A 20,164-nucleotide genomic window follows, 5' to 3' on the forward strand; every position below is an offset into this window, starting at 1 on the left:
ATACCTCAGATGTCATGTATCCATCATCTTCCCAGGGCTGTCCCTATCCTGATGGGGGTCCTGAGAGGAATTGATAATCCTCCCTGCCTCTCATCACTGAATGCAACTCATTAGGATATCCCATTATGGACGTCAGCGACATTAGCAGCAACATATGCAGGCAGATTGCCTCCGCCACACATTGCATATCATCCTGGCCCATTAAAGCGAGTCATTTACCTTGATAAATAGGTAGAGGCAGAGGGGGATTGCAAAGAGACGCAGGGGACACTCTTCTTCCCTCATCTTTCTCTCTGCTCCAGTTTTACCTCCTGCATTTTGAGAGCATGTTTCCTTTCTCTGGTTTAACGCTCCTTCCTGCATTTTCTTCAGTATCCTCTAGTGCCCGCCTCAACTCCTCTGTGAGACCCTCTAGCCTTCTTAACTCATGCAAACTTTTTGCAGTGCTCTGCTTAAGACCATCCTAGTCCAACTCATCTTATAATTTCTTTTTTTTTACATCCTTTCCTGCCTCCACTCGGTTTTTGAATTTCAGTTTTTTTTTGCCAGCGGCTGTTTAAAGGAAAGGAGGGAATAGTGAGGAAGACTGGGATAGAGGGGGTAGAAGGGGACATGGTGTGTTAATTGGAGTGCCTGAGGCGGGAGGGGTGGAAGGAAAAAGGGAAAGGAGGCCTAGATTCAGGGGCCCTGAAACATTAAATATTAACACCTTTTCTCATCTCAGCCCCTTAAGTGACATCTACTGATTGGGTTCTCTCTCAGTCGATCAGGACACACACACACACACACACGCACACACACTCTCCATTCTCCCTTACACCAAATTGAGTTCCCCTCTGAAAATGAAAGGCTGCCAGTGGGAGACACAGGGCAGTAATTGGTGGACCCTCTCGGTTTTGTGCCCTTTGATTTGAAATGTAATGAAATTCCTCTTGATATTTGTATTTGATCTTGCATGTCATTCACCGCTGTGGCCTTGCTTTATTTGGTCTTTGTTGCCTCTGCTGTATTAAGACCCAAAAGGATGCTCTAATAGGAGCAAGACACTGGCTATTGTCGCGCTAACTCATTGTTAATGGAGTCACACATAATGGCACCAGATTGTGTCAGCTTAAAGATATTAGCTTTATACATGGCCCAGATGTTCTGTGTGAGGGATGATTTCAATTTTGCCCTAATGGGGAAGGACACTCAGAAAATACTCAGCTTTATCAGTGAGACGATAAATCAAAACGACTTTTTGCAGAAGCACTTACACAGCACTACATCTCACAAGGCTTATGAATTCATAGCTCTAGTTATAATCTCTTTATAAAAAGGCCGGGCTTTGTTTAATTCTTTCCGAACCGCCGCTTTCTGCAGGACTGCGACGTCAGCTCCACAAATTCATATTCCACTCATGCACTGTCTCTGCTTTTTCCCTTTTTGTTTTCTCCTCTTGTTTCCTACTATTTATCCTTGTCCTCATTTTCTTATCCTGATTCACTAGCTCATGTTTCCAAGAGGGCAAACACCCACCCCGTAAACACACTCTCATTGACCACACAGCTCTAAACTCTCCTGTTTGAATGGGGTTGACTTTTCACCCGGTTACCAGGGCGACAAGACCAGCCAGGGGGAATCTCGGGGTAGACAAAAGAGTGTGTGAGGGTCTGACCTTGTAGCCCACTTCACACTGTTTGTCTCGAGCCACTAAACTGCCGTGAGATGACACAACACACACCCGTAAAGCTGTGATTTATCAGAGCATACTGTGATGTTACCCCGCTGCCCTCCGCTCTAACACAACCAACACTTTGATACACAAAGAGATCCACACACCCGCTGGCAGACATCATTTGCCGAGTCATTGAACTTTGCGATGACTTGTGGCTCTCCATTTTATTGTATTGATGCAGATGCTGATAGTGTAGGAAAGATTGATGCGTACCCAGGCTAATTGCTAATAGCTTTATGTTATGACTCAGCTGCATTACATCAACGCCAAGTCTCCGGGAACATCAGACCTCTTCGAAACTCGTGTCCTTTACTTTCTGACGTCGCCCTCTGGCTCTCCTTACTCCTTTTTAAATGAAGTGCAACTTGTGAATCCAAATGAAGTTAAACGTGTTCTAGGTGCTAATCGCATCTACTTCACTCAGAGCTTTACACATCAGAGGAAGCAGACCTCAACGCTAGAAAGGTTGATATTAAAACCTGACGGGAGAGACTGAAGGAGGAATAATAAAAGGTTATTGAATTTCTATCTGACAAATGATCAAATCTATTTTCCCCTCACAGCCTATCCTTTGCCCTCTTTCATCTCTTCCATCTAGACGTAGGTTTAAATGGCAATGAAAACGTGCGTGTGTGTGTGTGTGTGTGTGCGTGTGTGTGTGTGTGGCCGCCGCCGCAGGGTCCCAGGTGTGAATTTGACTTCTTCTCAGGTACATCTACAGTATACAAGCCCAGACAGGAAGACAGACAGCCCCCTCCATATCCTGTGATTGTGGTGCGAGGGCTTAGCATGCGGCTCCTGAATATCCGGGATCAGTCTATCTCACCTTTAATCAAGACACCCCTCCACCTTTTCCCAACACACATCACACATTACCCTCATAAAAGGAAGGCACGATGGCGCCCTGTTTCACCAGGCTATAAAAATCGAGCGCCAAAGATGTTATTGTGCTTGCCTTCAATTAGAGAGCCCAGATATCATCTTTGAAGCACAAAAGGCATCCGGGGCCGGTCGTGTCTGCAGAAGCTTTTAACTGGCTTGTGAATGGTCAAAGTAGATTTATAAGACGAAGGATGAGTCTCTGATTTCTGTAATTGCTACTTCAGAGTTTTGCCAACCGAGTACATGAAAGGAAACGTTGTGTTTGCTAAGCAGGAGTTGTTGGAAACCTTACAAGTTTCTAAACTCACTAGTGAAGGTGTGTAATAACACGCAGATCTCTTCTGAATCAGAAGCACAGTCACTTTATTAGGGTGTGGTGCAGTCTTTTTTTAAACTTTTGTACTTTAAAGGGGACCTATCATGCAAAATGCACTTTTGTACGTCTTTTATACATGAATATGTGTCCCCGGTGTTCCAGGGAACTCACCAAGTGTCAGAAAACACAACCCTCTCTATTTTCCTCCATACCCAAATCTCTAAAAAAGGGGCTGCAACGGATCTGATAAAAACTGATCCAGATTTGAACACTGTCCTGATGTCAGGACAGTGGCGCTACGGCCATTGGGCCAACTCCACCAATCAGGAGGAGACAGCCACGGCCATTGCCGTTCGAAAGCGCTGGAGACGCTGTAGTACATATGCCAGGCCTCTAGATGGTGCTGTTCTCACTGAATCTGCCCTTGCAAAAACAGAGCTAAAAAATGTCAAATTGAGCAAAATGAAGCATGGCTAAAATGCATGATCTGTTTGGTATTTTGAAAAAAAAATATGCCTTATATAGGTATCCTACACTATATTATTCAAATATAGCATGATAGGTCAATTTTAAGTATATGTTGTACCTTTACTTTCGAAACATTTTGATTGCATCCCTTATATTTGTATATGTGTTTTCCTACACTCTGGTAGTTCTACTTTCACTTAAGTCCAAGATCTGAGTACTTCTTCCACCTCTGCTTGTGAGTCGGTAGCAGTTTATCAAGCCCTCTGATCACTCTATATTCTTCCTTATGGAACATTATAGGCAGGTTACCAAAGAGCTAGCAGCAGTCACTGTGCATCCACAGCAACCCATGTCTGTAAAAAGGTCAGCATGGAAATCCATTATGATGATTTGTGCTGGTTTGTAAAGAAGAAACTCATTACTGAATCATTTCCTGTGCTGAATCGGTACATGATGATTCGCTTTGCTAGGGATATTTTGACATTTTCAGAGCTGATGTGTTATTTATCTCTGTAGAACGGGTTCAGACTTTCAGTTCAATATTTGTCGGACTCCAAGCATATAATGTGATGGGAATGGGGCTTAGTTTTCATGCCATTCACATTATTTTATTGCTCTAATCTGCAGATAACATCTTTCTGTCCCTCTTGCTTTGTCTTTCTGTCTCTACCGTTTTCTTTCTTCCTTCTCTCCTCTTATTCCTATTCCTCTCTATTATCATAATACAGTCAATGACAGTGGGCTTCTAATTAGCATTAGCTACACATCAGTGCTTCCCTCGCAAAGGTCAACACTTAGCAGGACACAGATCATCGCAGCACCTAGTCTGCTGCAGAAGTTCCCGAGGAGACGGACAGAATATCTTCCCTGTCTGGGTTTCACTGTGTGTTTTGATTTTCTTCTTTTCTCCTAGGTTTCTCAAAGTGTTACTTTTACACACTGAGTGCATTTTCTGGGATTCTTGCCAGTTGGGAAACTTCCTCTCTCTTTCCCCGTCTATCATCCCTGTGTGTCTCACTGGGCCTGTCTTTCACTCTCTCCCTGCCCTCTACATGTTGCATTCATTGTTGGTGAGTGTGTGTGTGTGTGTGTGTGTGTAGGGGGGTTGTGTGTTTTGCTGCAGCTGCTGTTCCCGTGCTGCACCTGCTCTTGTCTCATCAGTCAAGCGTTGACGGACTGCAGGCCTTACATGGACCCACCCCGACACTGGCAGTCTGACCCAGCCTGCCCCCTATACCACACACTCACACACACATATATCATACAGTATATAGATATATATATAGATTTATATATACTCTGGCACTACTCGTTTCCAACTGTCAGCTATTTCAACTTTACGAGGGAACATAGTTTTCCCTCTCCTTATTTTAAAGCCCTTCAGTATCCAACCACAACTGTAATATTTTCAAATTGCAATAACACCCACTAGTTTTACCACATTAACAAACACAACCTTTAAGCACACACTGAAGAGCCTCTTTCTGTTTATTTTTCCGCCTTACATACGGCCCCCCCCCCTGGGTACATTTCTGAAGATGGATTGAGTTTGTCCTCTAGAATGAAACTCACTGAACAAACTCAGTTTCCTGGACTTTTCCCATCCATTACGAGAAGGCAGACTAATGTGAGCGCAGAGCGAATGTGAAAGGGTGTAAAACGAGATTTGAGGGCAACATGCCATGCCCCGCTTCCACAACTCATCTCACACACGCCCTCACGCCCGCACGCACACACGCACACACACACACACACACACACACGCACACACACACACACATACACTGTGGTCACTCACATAGTGTGTGTGGTGGTATTAACCATCACATTATGTGGTGTGAGTTTATATTCCATGTATACTTGTGGGTATGCTTTTATAGCTCAGCAATTCATTACCACCATAGCAACACTAGATGGATAAATGAGGCAATGCTTTTAAAATACCAGAGTAACTGTGTTTACATTCTTTAATTCAATTTGTGATGGAAAGTGAGACTACTGCTGACCTTTGCAGTGGAGATTGCTTCGTGAGATCACAAAACAAGTCTGATAATGTGAACATTTATTACCTGAAGTTCTCTCCACTATCAGCAGTCAGCACTATCTGAGGCTCGTAGGAGAAAACATACTGTGAGTAAGGCTGTAATAACTAGTATAACATCCATATTATGTTTTACATTAAAATACACAGTTACTTGAATAGGTTACGTTTCTCAATTGTGAATATTGAAGTAGTGAAATGCTGGTCAGAAAAATAAGCAATTTAAAGGCAAAACCTCTGACTTTTGTAGAAGATTGAGAGGTCATGACGATATGTTACAGCAGTGGTTATAGTTGATTTGTTTTTTGCAGCAGGTCAATGTTGACTCTGGTCTGTTGAAAGTGTCATTTCAGCTTGAAATGTCAGCTGTGTTGAAATAAGATGGAGAAGATGACTACTACAGGGATTGAGAAGTATTTCTGGACACACAGACAGTGGTTGTGATCAGTGGAAAGTGATAACAAAAAATAATGAGGAAGTTAGTGCATGTTTTTTTTTCAATGACCGCGTGCTGAAGGTGACTCACTTATTGTGACATTGAGGCTGTGTCTCCTGCAGCAGGACACTGCTTTGCCAACAGTCTAACACACTAATCCTGTTAGAGGCCAAGGATGTTTTGCACCACACACACACACACACACACACACACACACACACACACACACACACACACACACACACACACACACACACACACACACACACACACACACACACACACACACACACACACACACACACACACACACACACACACTGTATGACTTTCCTCGCCCGACAGGTACCACGTTGCACTGAGCTTTCCACTCACCTCATCTACCGAGTATTTTCCATACACACATATCTTTAGACTCCATTTCTTGACGCATGCTGACTGTAATCTCACACACTTGTCTTGCACCCCTAGCACCATCATCCAGGTGTAAACAATAGACTTAAAGAAAGTTACCCAGAAAGTCCTCTACCTTTCAGCATGGGGGTGTTTGGGTTAGCAAGGAGACTATCAGAGGAAGGAGGTTCATAGTGGTTTCATGAATAGGATTCAGTTGGGCGACAGTCATGTTGGCACGGTTAGGTTTTAACAGTATTCTCTTTATCTCAACCTCCCTTTCTCCCCCTTTTCTGATTTCCTTTGTGCCTTTCTTTTGCAATCTTGCATTCTCTTTTTCTGTCTCCTTCCTGTGAGCGAAGTGTGTGCCCTAGGTACTAAAGAATGCTCTTTGAGAATGAGGGATGAAAAGAGGAGAGTGGAAAGAAAGAGAGAGGCTCCTGTTTTGATGTCCAGAATACGACAGTAGGTGAGGGGAGAACAAGAGAGGAAAGGAGGACAGGAGGAGAGGCTCCAGCTGGTTCTTTTCATAATGAGGGGCGCCCGCCTTGTGTGTAGCCGTGTGTGTGTGTGTGTGTGTGTGTTTGAGAAGAGGGTGAAAGAGGCAGGTAGAGGCAAACACAGAGAGAGTATTCAAGATGGTTTCACATTAACTTTTCAGTAGATGTGGGACTGACTCGACTCTCTGGGTCTCCACTCTGCCACGCTGCTTTGACTGCAGACTTGGATCCTTTTTACTATTTTTTATTTGACACACACTGTACTTAACCGGAGCTTTTTGGGGTGGTTCCGTTGCTCATAAATATCACATGCATTATATATACTGTATACTGTAAGAGTGTGTGTGTGTGAGTGTGTGTGTGTGTGTGTGTGTGTGTTAGTACAGGTCACAGTCTGACCGTCTCGTTCCCATCTGTCTTTCTACCCGGTCACGCACCCCATCACACACCACCTCACACACCACCTCACACACACTTTCCCTCTCTTTGGCTAAATCCGATTAACTGGCCTGCGTCAGCTAATGAGACCCCCATGTAGCCGGTCGCCCCCCCCCCCACTCCACCACCCCCCCTCCACCCTTTCTCCCTCACACACACATTGACAGCCAACAGCACGAGTCTCTAAGTACACAAACACACTCACACACTGCTCCAGGCTCGGATTGGACGAATGCACTCGGCTAATTACGCTGTAATTGTCCGTCTCTGTCCGTCCAGATGCCTGGTTTGTAAAACACAGAGCGGCAGCCTGACTGATCACCATGGACCAAAACATATTGTGCACGACACCAAAAGAGGGAGACAGATAATAAAATGAAATGAGAGATGGAGGGGGAGAGGTTGGCAGAGGAAGAAAGATTCAGTACAGATGGACTCTGTTGATTTACATTTTCATCACATATGATTGCTTTACCTGCCAGAAGCGCTCTGTGTACATGCATTAAGTAACTCAGCAACTGCCTACTACCCAGTTCAAAGAAGTCTAGACTGGTACCTTATTATTATTATCCCGCAAAATAGTTAATAAGAGCTTTTAGATACTCTTAAAGTGTGGATTTATTGTATTATCATATTTCATTCTGTCAGGCAATTTTGTGTCAGAGATGGAAACATGTGCATCAAATATTACGCTGTCTTTTATACAGGAAGTGGATTTGATGAGTAAAGTCATGATTTCTCTCCTGAATTGCCGTAATGGCTTCACACAGAGTTTAAGAAATTAAAGTTACTTCTAATAGAAAACTACATATCTCAAAAAGCTTGTCCAACCTAATGGGGTAGATGTTTGCCTTTCAAAAACTAAATAAATGGAGTAATTGTGTTCAAATGCTTGTGCCAGTTAGTCACTTGATTGACTGTGGTATGCGTACAAGTGTGTATTCTTCCCATCCACCACTTAACGGGACTCTTAAATCCTGAGTCCCTGCCTAAAAGCGCAGCTCTTGGTTTACTCGTGGACGTTTGCTTGTCTGGCTCGCTGTTTGTTTTGGCGCAGACACTGAGGAAGATTTCCTTTTGGGCTACAACCCTCTTACACACTGTGAACATGAGACTCGGTTTGTAAAACTAATGTTGTATCACTGGAGAGCTTCTGCGCTAATGGAACTAAATATTTATAGAGAGAGGGATACTGGATAGGGATGAAGATAGACCACAGAAAAAAGGAAATGGGAGGCAGGAAAAAGGAAGGTGGTGTAAAAGCAAACAAAGAAACACAACTGTGGGGAGATATAAGACCTTCTCATCAAATGTCAACGCTTGAATGACCTGTGTGTGGTTTGTGGGTCGTGGTAAATTACAGCATCTGACCCTAGTGGAATGTGTCTCACTAACACTCATAGCTCAGTGTGTATTTATGACAGCCCTCCCTATTATTTCCTCAATATCTACCCTCTGTCCTTCCTTCTCCTGCTCTCTTGCTTCCTCACAGTGGAGTGATAACAAGGTGGCTCCTCTCATCTCTCTTTAGACGTGTTCAGCAAACACTCTTTCATCTTTTTGCCGTCTGCATTTCTTTCGGCCCTGTTATTAAAACTAGCCCGTCAAACCACCATGATTCCCAGAAGTCCATCCTGCCGGCTCTTGGCAAGTTTCTCACAACAAATCAATTATTTACGTGTAGATTTTGTAGTCCAGAAATTGATGACATTATTAATTTATGTTATCTTACAGAGAGTATGGGGCTGGGTTGTATATAAGCAACACGTGTATGAATATTAATCTCAGTGTAGATCTCTGGATTTTTTACGTTGTATAAGAGTTGTTGAATTATTGTTTACTTTTGCTTCCCTGATGCATCCATTTCTCTATGAAACATCTTTTCATGTGAAAGTACTATATGCCATAAGCTTGCTGAGGTGGACATGTATATCAAATCGCATACTTTAAAATATACAGTCCATATGTTGATCATTTACTTTATTGATTTGAATGCCAGAGATTGCAAAATGAATTTGGCATTTCAACCCGAGTCACTTAAACGTCATTGCCCTTTCTGTGCACACATTAAAGCCTCACAGGGGACTCCACTACCGTCATGTGTTACTGTACGAGGATTTATGACACTGTATGTGCTGCAGTGACTTCATTAGCAGAAATGGAGCTCTACCCTTCATGGAGCTCTCCGTCCTTCCCCTCCCTCTCCTCTCTGTAATGCAATCTCTCGTTGTTCCTCCATAGCTAGATTGTAGAGAGAGTTTATAGTGTCGCCTATCCCCACTGGAGCCATTTTCGGTCCATCCCATGCCCTACAGTAGCTTCTTCTCTCCCCCATTGATATCTGGGACACTTTGTGCATCCTAATGTCTCCATTGAATGGCTGACAGTGACGAGGGCCATAGCTTTCCTCTGGGTCCCTTAATACACTGCTGTTTAAGCACCTTTAAGGTACTACTTTATCTCCCAATCCTAATGGCTGCTTTTGTCAGTTTGGATTTATAGCAGTTTCAATAGTTTCCATTACAAAATAGTTTCCATTAAAAGAAAAAAAACCACTACAAAACATCAATAATAACTTCTAAGTTGTAGTCATTGTGGTGTTATTATTTCCTCTTGTAGCTCTTCTTGAGGGACTGTTTTATATACAAGCTGAACTTTTTAAATGTGTTTTCCAGTTACTGCTTGTATTTAAACCCTGCCGAAACTATCATGAAATGCTTTTTGTATACCATCCTGTCATGTCTGATATTGATGTGACACATTACTACAAGTCATACGGCTTCCTGTGCATGACCCTGTAATCACATTTTTCTTCCTGTTTTCTTTTCCTCTGCAGTTTGTGGCGGGGCTGTGCTGGTGAAGGTTGCTCCTGTAGTGGAGGTGATGAAAGGAGAGTCCGCTAAACTGCCCTGCACATACACTACCCCAGCACCTTCAGGCAACACTGTTGTTGAGTGGTACATTGTAAGTCATATCCAGATCATTTTGCATATGCAAGTTTTAAGGTCACCTATTATGCAAAATCCACTTGTTCATGTCTCTTCTACATCAACATGTGTCCCCTCTGTGTAAAGAGATTCTGAAAGTTTCAGGGAAAAAGATTCTCTCTCTTTTTGTCCTGATCCATTTATATAAAAACCTGTCTGAAAATGAGCTGATCAGATTTTGGCCACTTCATGATGTCATAACGATTTTTTTGCTTGTGTAACCATTAGCCAATCACCAACCAAGGTCACCCCCCCCCCCCCACCTTATCACCTGAATCTCCTCCTAGAGCACCATTGTGGTCTTTTTAACCAATTATCTCTCAGAGGGGCGTGGGGAGTGGCTCCTTATTTTCATCTAAAGTAACAGATCCAGAATCAGCACTTTTGAAACAGGGCTGAAACAGAGGGGATTATGGGATGCTACAATGATCTGTTTGGTATTTCCAGCCAAACACTTCAGAGAAATGTTTTGTATATATCTGAGAACTATAATATATTGATGAAAAACAGTATAATAGGGGACCTTTAAGGAATCTTTAATAAAGAAGTGCAGTGTATTAAGTTGTATTTCTTCTTACTTATTTCTGTTTCTCTGTCTTATTTCTTCTTCTTTATCTCCTATACATCCAGGACGAGCAGGGAAACAGGAAGCGCGTGGCTTTCTCCCAGGGTGGCGAGAGAAAGAGCGATGACGGCACCCCCCTGTCCGGACGTGTCACCATCGGAGAGGACTTCACCTTGACCATCTCCGATGTCCAACCCTCCGATGAGCTGGACTTCTACTGCCAGGTCACCGCTGGCCCAGCCGGGGTCGGAGAGAACTCCACGCTGCTCAAAGTCTTCTGTGAGTCTGCCCCCGCCCTTTGGCCTTTGACATGACCTCAACATGACCTTATGAAAGAGGGGCAGCCCTCCCTTTCCCATCAGTTGTTGATGTGTGGAATTTATGACTTGGTTTGTCACTGCCACTAAGGTTTTATAGCTTCAATCAGATCTGCGTGTGTGTTCATGCATACTTTCATTTCAAGTGGCTTAATTGTATCTAATGAATGTCATGGATTTGCTAATTGCATTTCATACTCGAAGTAACCCCATGCTTAACCTTGATATAGAAATATAGTATCATGAAGTATGATTTGTTCACGTTTCAAGTCAATTAATAGAATATTTTATCATCATGCGTAAGACTTTGGAACCTTTTCCAATCTTGGGGTTACCAATTTCTTTTGATAAGTTCCCCAGAGGTCAATTAACCACAATCTAATCACTCTTGACACAATTGATGAATAGTTCAGTCCCACCTGTCATGTCTCATATATCTCACCTTAATAACGGCCAAGATTTATCACCAGGGCTCTGAGGGCAGACCCTCGCTGCAGGCCGCTGTGTCCTTTCCACTAGCACAGAAACCCCCGAGCAGACATCAATCATACTTTTAGCTTTTAGTGGCCTTATCAAAATGAATACCATTCATTTGCATTTTGGATTGGGCTGGTCAATCACTGGTAAAGAGGAAGAATGTGTGTTGGGAGAATAGCAAAACAACAGCTCTTTAGCGATGCTTCCACAAGTTAACCATTACCATTTATGCACTCACAGGCTCTGAGGTTTAAAGTGATCTCGTAAAATAAGCTATTAATTGTGAATGGGTCGGTCAGTGGTAGGCAATACTTCAAAGCAGTGCTATTGGACGAGGGCCTTCAAGATGTACTTAATGCCTGCAGTTGTAAGAAACAGCTTGTCTCACAAACCATTATTTATTCTTTGTCCGCATTTGACCACTTACTCATTGGGGGAAGAGCTATCGAGTGTCTTCTCATAATAGGATTGAGTTATGAGGTCTCTTTAGGGTCAGCACTGATAGCGTGGTTTATCTCTCTCGGGAGGCCTACAATAATGAGAAAACAGTATGTCTGCTAAGCAAAACACACTTATAGAGAGTAAAAACAACCCTGCCTGTCCCTCTCTATTTACATGTATATTAAAAAGCTCTATTTGTTTGAATGGAAGAGGAAGAAAGGAGAGTTTTAAACCTCATTGTACATCCAAATGACTGCCTGCAATATGTGGAAATAAAAAGTGCCATAATAGGGCTCGGAAATATATATATATTAGGCAAGGGAAGTTTATTTATATAGCACATTTCTACACAAGGTTTACAAGGCAAGTGCTTTACAAAAAAAAAGAAATACATTATAAAAGTACATTTTAACTAAATCGATGGCGCGATGTCAGACAAAATATCCTCTTAGATATCGTTATATTATAAAAGTAAATCTTTGAGAGGAGTTATTGTTTTGATTATTTCTTTAAAATCTAATAAAAATAATGTTACCCTCTAATATTGTTGCAAAATCTAAATTGAGCTACTTGTTGGACTTGTTCTCCATATTATGCAGGCTTTATAAATGCCTCTGCTGTTTTGGGAACAGTGAAACAAAAACAACAACACACTGAGTGAGACAGAGAGGAATACCCATCTACTGTTTATTTGTATAAGCAGTCCACAGCTGCCGGCAGTGATAAGATGACCTTGCATGTGAACAAGTGAGCAAGGGAATCGCTCACACCTGTGGTCGTGTGTGTGTTTGTGTAAATGTGTGTGTGAGCCAGAGGAGAGGGGGAGTGTTTTTCTGTTATTTGACCCTTATCAGCTCATGTGAAGCGGGTCACACTGGAATAATGTGAAGCAGGATATTTACTGCGTGACTTAATTAATGGTCAGCAGTCATGTGTGTTCAATGGCATATAAGGAAGTGAAGATTGTGTGTGTGTGTGTGTGTGTGTGTATAACGTTTTTCCTTCCAGGGAATCTTAATGATTTAATAATGATCCCCCCCCCCTCTTCCTTTTTTCCGTCTCAGTTGCTCCTGAGAAGCCCGAACTCACGAAGCCTTCAAGTCAGGCCATTTCTGTGGGAGAGACTTCCAGCTCTGAGGTGTGTGTGCATTTCTATAATTATGCGAGTCTTTCAAATCACATGAACACTGAAGAGTCACTTATTCAATGCTTTTGTCCATCAGATTGGTACCTGTATGGCGGTGAACGGACACCCCATGCCCAGAATCATCTGGTTCAAAGATGACCAGCCCCTTCCCGAGGTCAAGGACAGGAATGAGAGTATGTGTCCCTTATTATAATTTCATGAACAGATATACAGTAAAGCAAATCAGAATCAGAATCAGAATACCTTTATTAGTCCCACAGAGGGGACATTTACATTGTTACAGCAGAAAAGAGCCAAAGACAGAAGAGAATAGAATCATTTAATGTCATTATACATGTACAATGAAAAGGTGCCATCAAAACAAAAACATCACAACATACGACAACAAATACACGCAGCATACATACTTATGTAAGAATAAAGAATAAAGTGCAGTAATTATTTCCAGGGGTATAACAAAAAAATGTAATAAATAATAATAGGTATGTATTTATAATAATGATATATATATATATATATATATATATATATATATATATATATATATATACACAGTCACGTTTATTGCACATGGAGGATGATTAAGGGGTATGAGTTCAGGAGTTTAGTGCCATGATGGCTCTTGGGAAAAAACTGTCTTTGAGTTTGTTTGTTCAGACTTTGAGTCAGCTTAATGTTCCCTAAGAAGCATGCATAAACAAGTATGAAAGATACAAAAACACACAATTTACAAAATACAAATCCTGTAACAGTTCTGAGGATTTAGCAGGTATATATTGCACAGTTATTAACGGCATATATATATATATATTGCACATATATTGCACATATATTGCACATAGTTGGTTGGGTTATCTAATGCCTAATATCACATGCTGAAGATAATCTGTGTGCTTCCTCCCCTCCTCTCCGTCAGAGACCCACATGGTTCCCTCTGTGGTGAAGGAGGCGTCCGGTCTGAAATCTGCCAGAAGCGACCTGTACATGCAGCCCACCAAGGCCGACAAGGACTCTGTGTTCCACTGCGTCGTGGAGTACAGGATGCCCGGAGACGAGATCATGCAGAAGATGTCCAACACCATCACCATCAACCTCAACTGTGAGTGGAGGGACAATCATTAGTTAGTGGGCTTTAGAGTGTGCTAAAAGGTGGGGTTTGTCACCTTTGGATAGAGCTAGGTTAGCATTTCCCACCTGTCTCCAGTGTTATATTAGCTGGACAGACATGATTGTTTTTCCCAGAGACAAACTAAATGAGCATATTTCCCAAAATGTCAAGCTATCTGTTTTAAATGGAGGTTATAAACCAGCATCACCAAAGTCGTTATTATTTTTTTAGCTAGTTTTTTACTTATTGACATTTAATAATAATAATAATAATAATTATAATAAATGGAATTTATAAAGCGCCTTTCACGGGACCCAAGGTCGCTGTACATGGTGGACAGACAAAACAGAACAAACAATGAGGAGCGAACAAAACAAACAAAAAATTAATAAAATAAAGGAAGCCGGGGGACCAGGAAAGGACTAGGGTCCGAAGGCCATGGTGAACAGGTGCGCAGGAAGTGCATTCCAGAGGGTGGGGGCCGCAACACTGAACGCCCTGTCACCCACAGTACGAAGGCGAGAGCGGGGGACGGAGAGCAGGCCCGTGACATTTATAATAATTGCATATTATGATTTATTAGTTAATGCCATAAAATAGTGATTTAAGTGATCTTTGATCCATATTTGAGTGAAACAGTCAACACAGCAATGCTAGCAGCTGTAGCCTACTTCAGTTTTTCTTTGAGCTGAATGCTAACATGCTGATGTTTTTGTAGGTATAATGTTTGCTAGTTCTAAAGTGTTGATGATTGATTATTATTTAGTTAGTGGGTTACAAAGTGTAGGCAATTGATCCTGAGGGGAAGATGTAAAAGTTTACACAGCAATCCGGCCAATAGTTGTCAAGGCATGTCACTAAAAGCAACATTCTTCAGGAAAAGTCAGGTTAAAGGTGGGGTAGGTAATTTTGGAGAAACCGGTTCGAGATCGCTAGAATTTGAAAATACACAGCCGGAAAAAATCTGCCACTTCCTTACAGAGCCCCTCCTCCAACACACACGAACGCGCACATGACCAATGAGGGCACGAGATAAGTTTGTGCACAGATGGAAGGCTGACAGGCAGGTAGGCCATCCAGTTATTTTAGCCGGGCCGGCTAAAATGATTGGTCGTGCTTTTTACAGTACTACGGCTTCCACAGATGACATTTTTTTATGGATTTTTTGTCAAAGCACTTAAGATATTCATTGCTATCGGGATGTTAAGAGCATTCCATGGAATATAACAAAAAGTGTATCTCGAGCCGGTTTCTCAAACTTACCTACCCCACCTTTAACCCTATGGCTATTAGGATTTATCCTCTGGGGACGATGAATGTATGAACACGATTTTAAGATAAACCCATCCAGTTGGTATTGAGATATTTAGGCATGCACAACAACAATAGACTGTGACATTCATAAATAGCCTAAAAAGGCGGTAGAAAGGGAATGTAATTATGTATGCATTATGTTCAAGCCTATCCCTGTCTCCTATCCTCTGGATCCTATTTCTTTTGAATAAAAACACAAGCCATTTGGGATTAAAGATTGCCAACAAACAGCCTTTAGCTTTATCTTGAAATCAAATCTTTCCTCCAGCTAAAGTTGATTCAGCGAGAGATGAATGATGAGGCTAAGAAAGAGGAGGTAGTGGAAAAGTAAAACATCCCCTCAGGAATGCCTGGCACATCTCTGATTGATGACTTACTCTACAACAGTGTAAAGTATCCAAAGGAGGAATTTTCACCTGTTCCATGTCTGCTCTTGTCCGTCCAGATCCCTCTGAGAAAGCGACCTTTTCCCTTCTCAACACTGAACCAGTCAAAGAGGGCGATGCTGTCACCATGAAGTGTGAGACCGACGGAAACCCTCAGCCTGAGTTTGACTTCACTCACGATGTACGTGTGTATTTGAGTTTGTGAGAAATAAACACTTGTTGCTTGTGCTTTTCGTATTTCACATGTTTTGTCTCCAACTAAGTGTTACTCATGTCTCTCTCTGCCAATCCCTGTCCTTCCACTTTCAGGATAAAGCTATCAATGGTGTGGGGGGTGTCCTGACCCTGAAATCTGTCAAGCGCACAGACGCTGGTGTGTACAAGTGCACAGCCACAGATTTTGATAACCTGGATGCTGACCTAAGTGGAGCCATCACCCTTAATGTCAACTGTGAGTGAGCCAAAAACACACAAGCACACACACACAGCTTCAGAACCGAGTAAATACACATACAGAACAATTGACCTCCTGTCTGTGCAGTTAAAGCCTTAGTAAATCATACAATTCAAAGCGTTAGACTGGAAAGAGAACCCTTTCAGGATTTCCAATTACATTTTTCACAGTTCATCTGTTACTTTAATGTTATCCCAACTGCGCTGCCTAATTTGATTTGATCCCAGAAATGAAGCAGAGATAGACTAGAAATAGCGTAGAACATGCTTAACATTGGCTTTGAAATGGGCTTAACTATAGAGTAAGTGCATTAGCTTTTGTACTTACATAAACATCTGCTTAGTAAGGTCACTTTAACAGCCTTTTTACATGGTAGTTAAAGGAAGGAGTAGTCTCGATTTCAAGTGGCACGTCTCTAACTCCTTAGACTGTGTAGAAGGTCTCAGGTTTCTCGTGTCTTCCTCCCTCTCGCTCTCTAAAATGCTTTTAATTTTCTCTCTGTCAGACATCGACCCTGTGAGCGTGAACCCCGCCGAGCCTCAAGTAGTGACGCTCGGAGACAAGGTGGAGTGGCAGTGTAAGACCAAGGGCTCCGCTACACACACCGTGCAGTGGAAAAAGGTACGCTTCATTTCTCTCTCAACCTTCATTTCCTAATCCTTTCACTGAGAAGTGTTATATGTCTAGTAATAAAGACCTCGTTCTTATCTGTCCACAGCATCATTTCTGAGCATTTTCTATACAACTGTTTTTGAAATGCTACCAATGGGTTCAGTTCAGTCGTTCCTGGGTCTCAATATTCAGACATTTAGTGATTCTGGTTCAGTTTTGATCCAAGATTGTAAACACACTACCCTCTTTTTCATTGGATAAACAAAATGTCATGCTGTGATTTCCTTACTCAGTGTGCAGCTGCCATATAACTGGAGCCATTGCTTCCTATAAAGACAGTTGTGGCCCTGCTACACAAGCTGCATTGTGTTGTGCCAAGATGTAGCAACTGGTGAGCAGCAGACACTAGTGTTTGTTACAGTCCGTGTGAGCACCAACACGGTATTGAAACATGTATTAAAGAATCAGAATGAGAAACAGGTTTATTATCAAGTAGGTTTACACGTACGAGGAAATTGCTGAGTTAAAATCAAACATACTAGAACATCAATAACTGATGAGGGTAAAAGATAACAAAACATTTTTTGAATTTTCCCTACTATGTTTACCAGAAGATTAAAGATAATAGCAACACAACACACTCCTTCTGCTGTTTATTTTCTATTCCAAACCAAATAGAAGCTCGACAGTAAACATACCAAAGAAAAAGACTATTTGTCAAACTGGAAAACAAACATATCAGTGTTGCAACAGTGGTGTTTTTTTATTTATCCTCTCCTCCACTTGTTATGTGAAGAATGTTCCTCCTGTGTCCAGCCTGTTGCCTGTGTGTCTCCTGGGTGTGATGGAAACCCACCGACTGGTGGTTTTCTGGGAGAGAACGTGTTTGTTCTTGGTAAAAAAAGATTCCTATGAGAAGACGTTGAGTGGAATTGCAAGAGACAAGTTCATCATGGAGGACGGACTTTGATCTGTTATCACTGCGCTTAGGAGCAGTGTGTGTGAAGGTGCTTCTTCTGCTTTCCCAGCATTACTGCGCGCTAGATGTTGTTCTATTCTCATATTCAAGTGCCAAGGTTAAAAACATACAATTGATGGCTCATGGCGTCCCTCGAATTGCTTTTATTTTTTCTCCTTGAGCATTTTTTATTTTTAGCTTGGACCGCTAGTACGTCTAATTCCCGGGAACCTGATATCTCAAGAATGCTTCCCCAAATTTGGCACAAACATCCACTTATACTCAAGGATGCACTGATAAGATGTTTGTGGTCAAAGGTCTCTGTGACCTCACGTTATCAGGAACGCGATATCTCAGGAGCGCCACGAGGAAATGTCTTCGAAAGTGGCGCAAACTTTCTATTGGACTCGAGGAAGAACTAATTAGAAAGTGGTGGGATGAGGTCAATGTCACTGTGACCACACAATACACTAATTAGATCATAGCTTTCAGTGGTCTATTGTTTTTACTATATGGCTGTTTTTATTTTTGTTTTGTAGTTGTTACGTTTATTCTGGTTTGTTTTGTGTTCGTACCTTTTATGTGATTTTATACTTAATTTTATGTTCTGAGAGCTGAGCTGTGTGATTTGATATTGGATGTATCTCTCTGTACAGCACTTTGGTCTCAAGGTTTTAAAGTGCTTTATAAATAAATTGGATTGGATTATATAACTCAAGAATTAATGCGCTAGTTAAGACTATTTCATAAAAACATTCTAATGGGATGAAATGATGAGGAAATGTTAGACTTACATGATCTGCAAATTGACTGATTTACGATGCTACCAGGTGGTAATTCTAGTTTTCTTCTTTTTCCTCCAGGGCTCCGAGGTGCTCTCACAGAGCGGCACTCTGTCGATACAAGCCGCTTCCTATGAAAATGCTGGAGAGTACGTGTGTGTTAGCGCCGTGCCGTCTGTGCCAGGACTCACAGCCATGGCTAGTGTTACCCTCACTGTCAAAGGTACATTCTTCTAAAGGAAAACCAACAAAACTGTGTTTGAACAATACTTAAGTTAGGATTTAAATCACATCTGTGTTGTTATAATTGTACACATACATGCACACTGACACGCACAACTCTACTGATAAATGTATACAGAGTAACCCAGAAGCATGAGGCCTATGGCTTAAGAGCAGCAACATGAAGCACTTTATTTTAGTTGTACTTCTTTTTCTAAAGTACCCAACCTATGCAAAAACTAAACATACGTACACACACACACACACACACACACACACACACACACACACACACACACACACACACACACACACACACACACGCACACACACACACACTGTATGACATTCCTCGCCCGACAGGTACCACGTTGCACTGAGCTTTCCACTCACCTCATCTACCGAGTATTTTCCATACACACATATCTTTAGACTCCATTTCTTGACGCATGCTGACTGTAATCTCACACACTTCTTGTAATGACAGTCACACATTCTTTGCTCTTGACCTTGTTGCCAAACTCTCAATACACCTAGTACAAACAAACACACACACACACACACACACACACACACACACACACACACACACACACACACACACACACACACACACACACACACACACACACACACACACACACAGGGTTGTAACAATAGCGGTAATGTGCTGGGTATTGTTTTGGTCAGAGGAAGGACGTGGTGTATTCCATGGTTGCAACTGAGAGAAGGTGTGGCTTCCTACTGTTTATAAGTTAGTGTGATGAAACCATTAGTGTTTAGAATAATATTTACTTTAAAATATAGTACAGGAGTTCAGTGGAGTCGTCTAAGCCTCTTTAAACTTGCTGTAACTTCAACATGCAAATCATTTTTCATCTCACATTTCTCTTGATTGGACGAATGAATGTGCTGCTATCATTAACTACGAAATCGTTAAATGAAGTTTCAAAAGAGACATGATTAGCATATTGGCATAATCATAAGCATGCATAGTTTTAAACTTTGTTAGTTGAAGTAAACTGAACTCATAGAAACGATTATAAAGATTGCATTCTACCCCAATAATCTGAAAATTAACAAGCTTACTGGGAGCTGCTATACATTTATTATGAATCCCTCTAGTGTTAAAGTTCTGAAAGTAACTTATAACTTTACATGATTATCTAAATATGTGTCATCTTGTTTTCCCAAGTTTAGTGA

At 41.8% G+C, this 20,164-nt stretch overlaps 1 protein-coding gene across 2 annotated transcripts in view; it reads left to right on the top strand.

The window, feature by feature from the left end:
- bcam (basal cell adhesion molecule (Lutheran blood group)) overlaps positions 1–20,164 on the top strand; it is a 55,891-nt gene that overhangs the window by 24,213 nt on the left and 11,514 nt on the right. For both annotated transcript variants that reach the window (XM_034120333.1, XM_034120325.1), the window contains exons 2-10: positions 10,028–10,155; positions 10,809–11,022; positions 13,043–13,116; positions 13,202–13,298; positions 14,042–14,224; positions 15,993–16,114; positions 16,243–16,384; positions 16,893–17,008; positions 18,821–18,962. In XM_034120333.1, the coding sequence (XP_033976224.1) occupies positions 10,028–10,155; positions 10,809–11,022; positions 13,043–13,116; positions 13,202–13,298; positions 14,042–14,224; positions 15,993–16,114; positions 16,243–16,384; positions 16,893–17,008; positions 18,821–18,962 (1,218 nt within the window). The remainder of the gene's footprint in view (positions 1–10,027; positions 10,156–10,808; positions 11,023–13,042; positions 13,117–13,201; positions 13,299–14,041; positions 14,225–15,992; positions 16,115–16,242; positions 16,385–16,892; positions 17,009–18,820; positions 18,963–20,164) is intronic.

Source organism: Trematomus bernacchii, unplaced genomic scaffold (assembly GCF_902827165.1).
Source record: "Trematomus bernacchii unplaced genomic scaffold, fTreBer1.1, whole genome shotgun sequence".
NCBI lineage: Eukaryota > Metazoa > Chordata > Actinopteri > Perciformes > Nototheniidae > Trematomus > Trematomus bernacchii.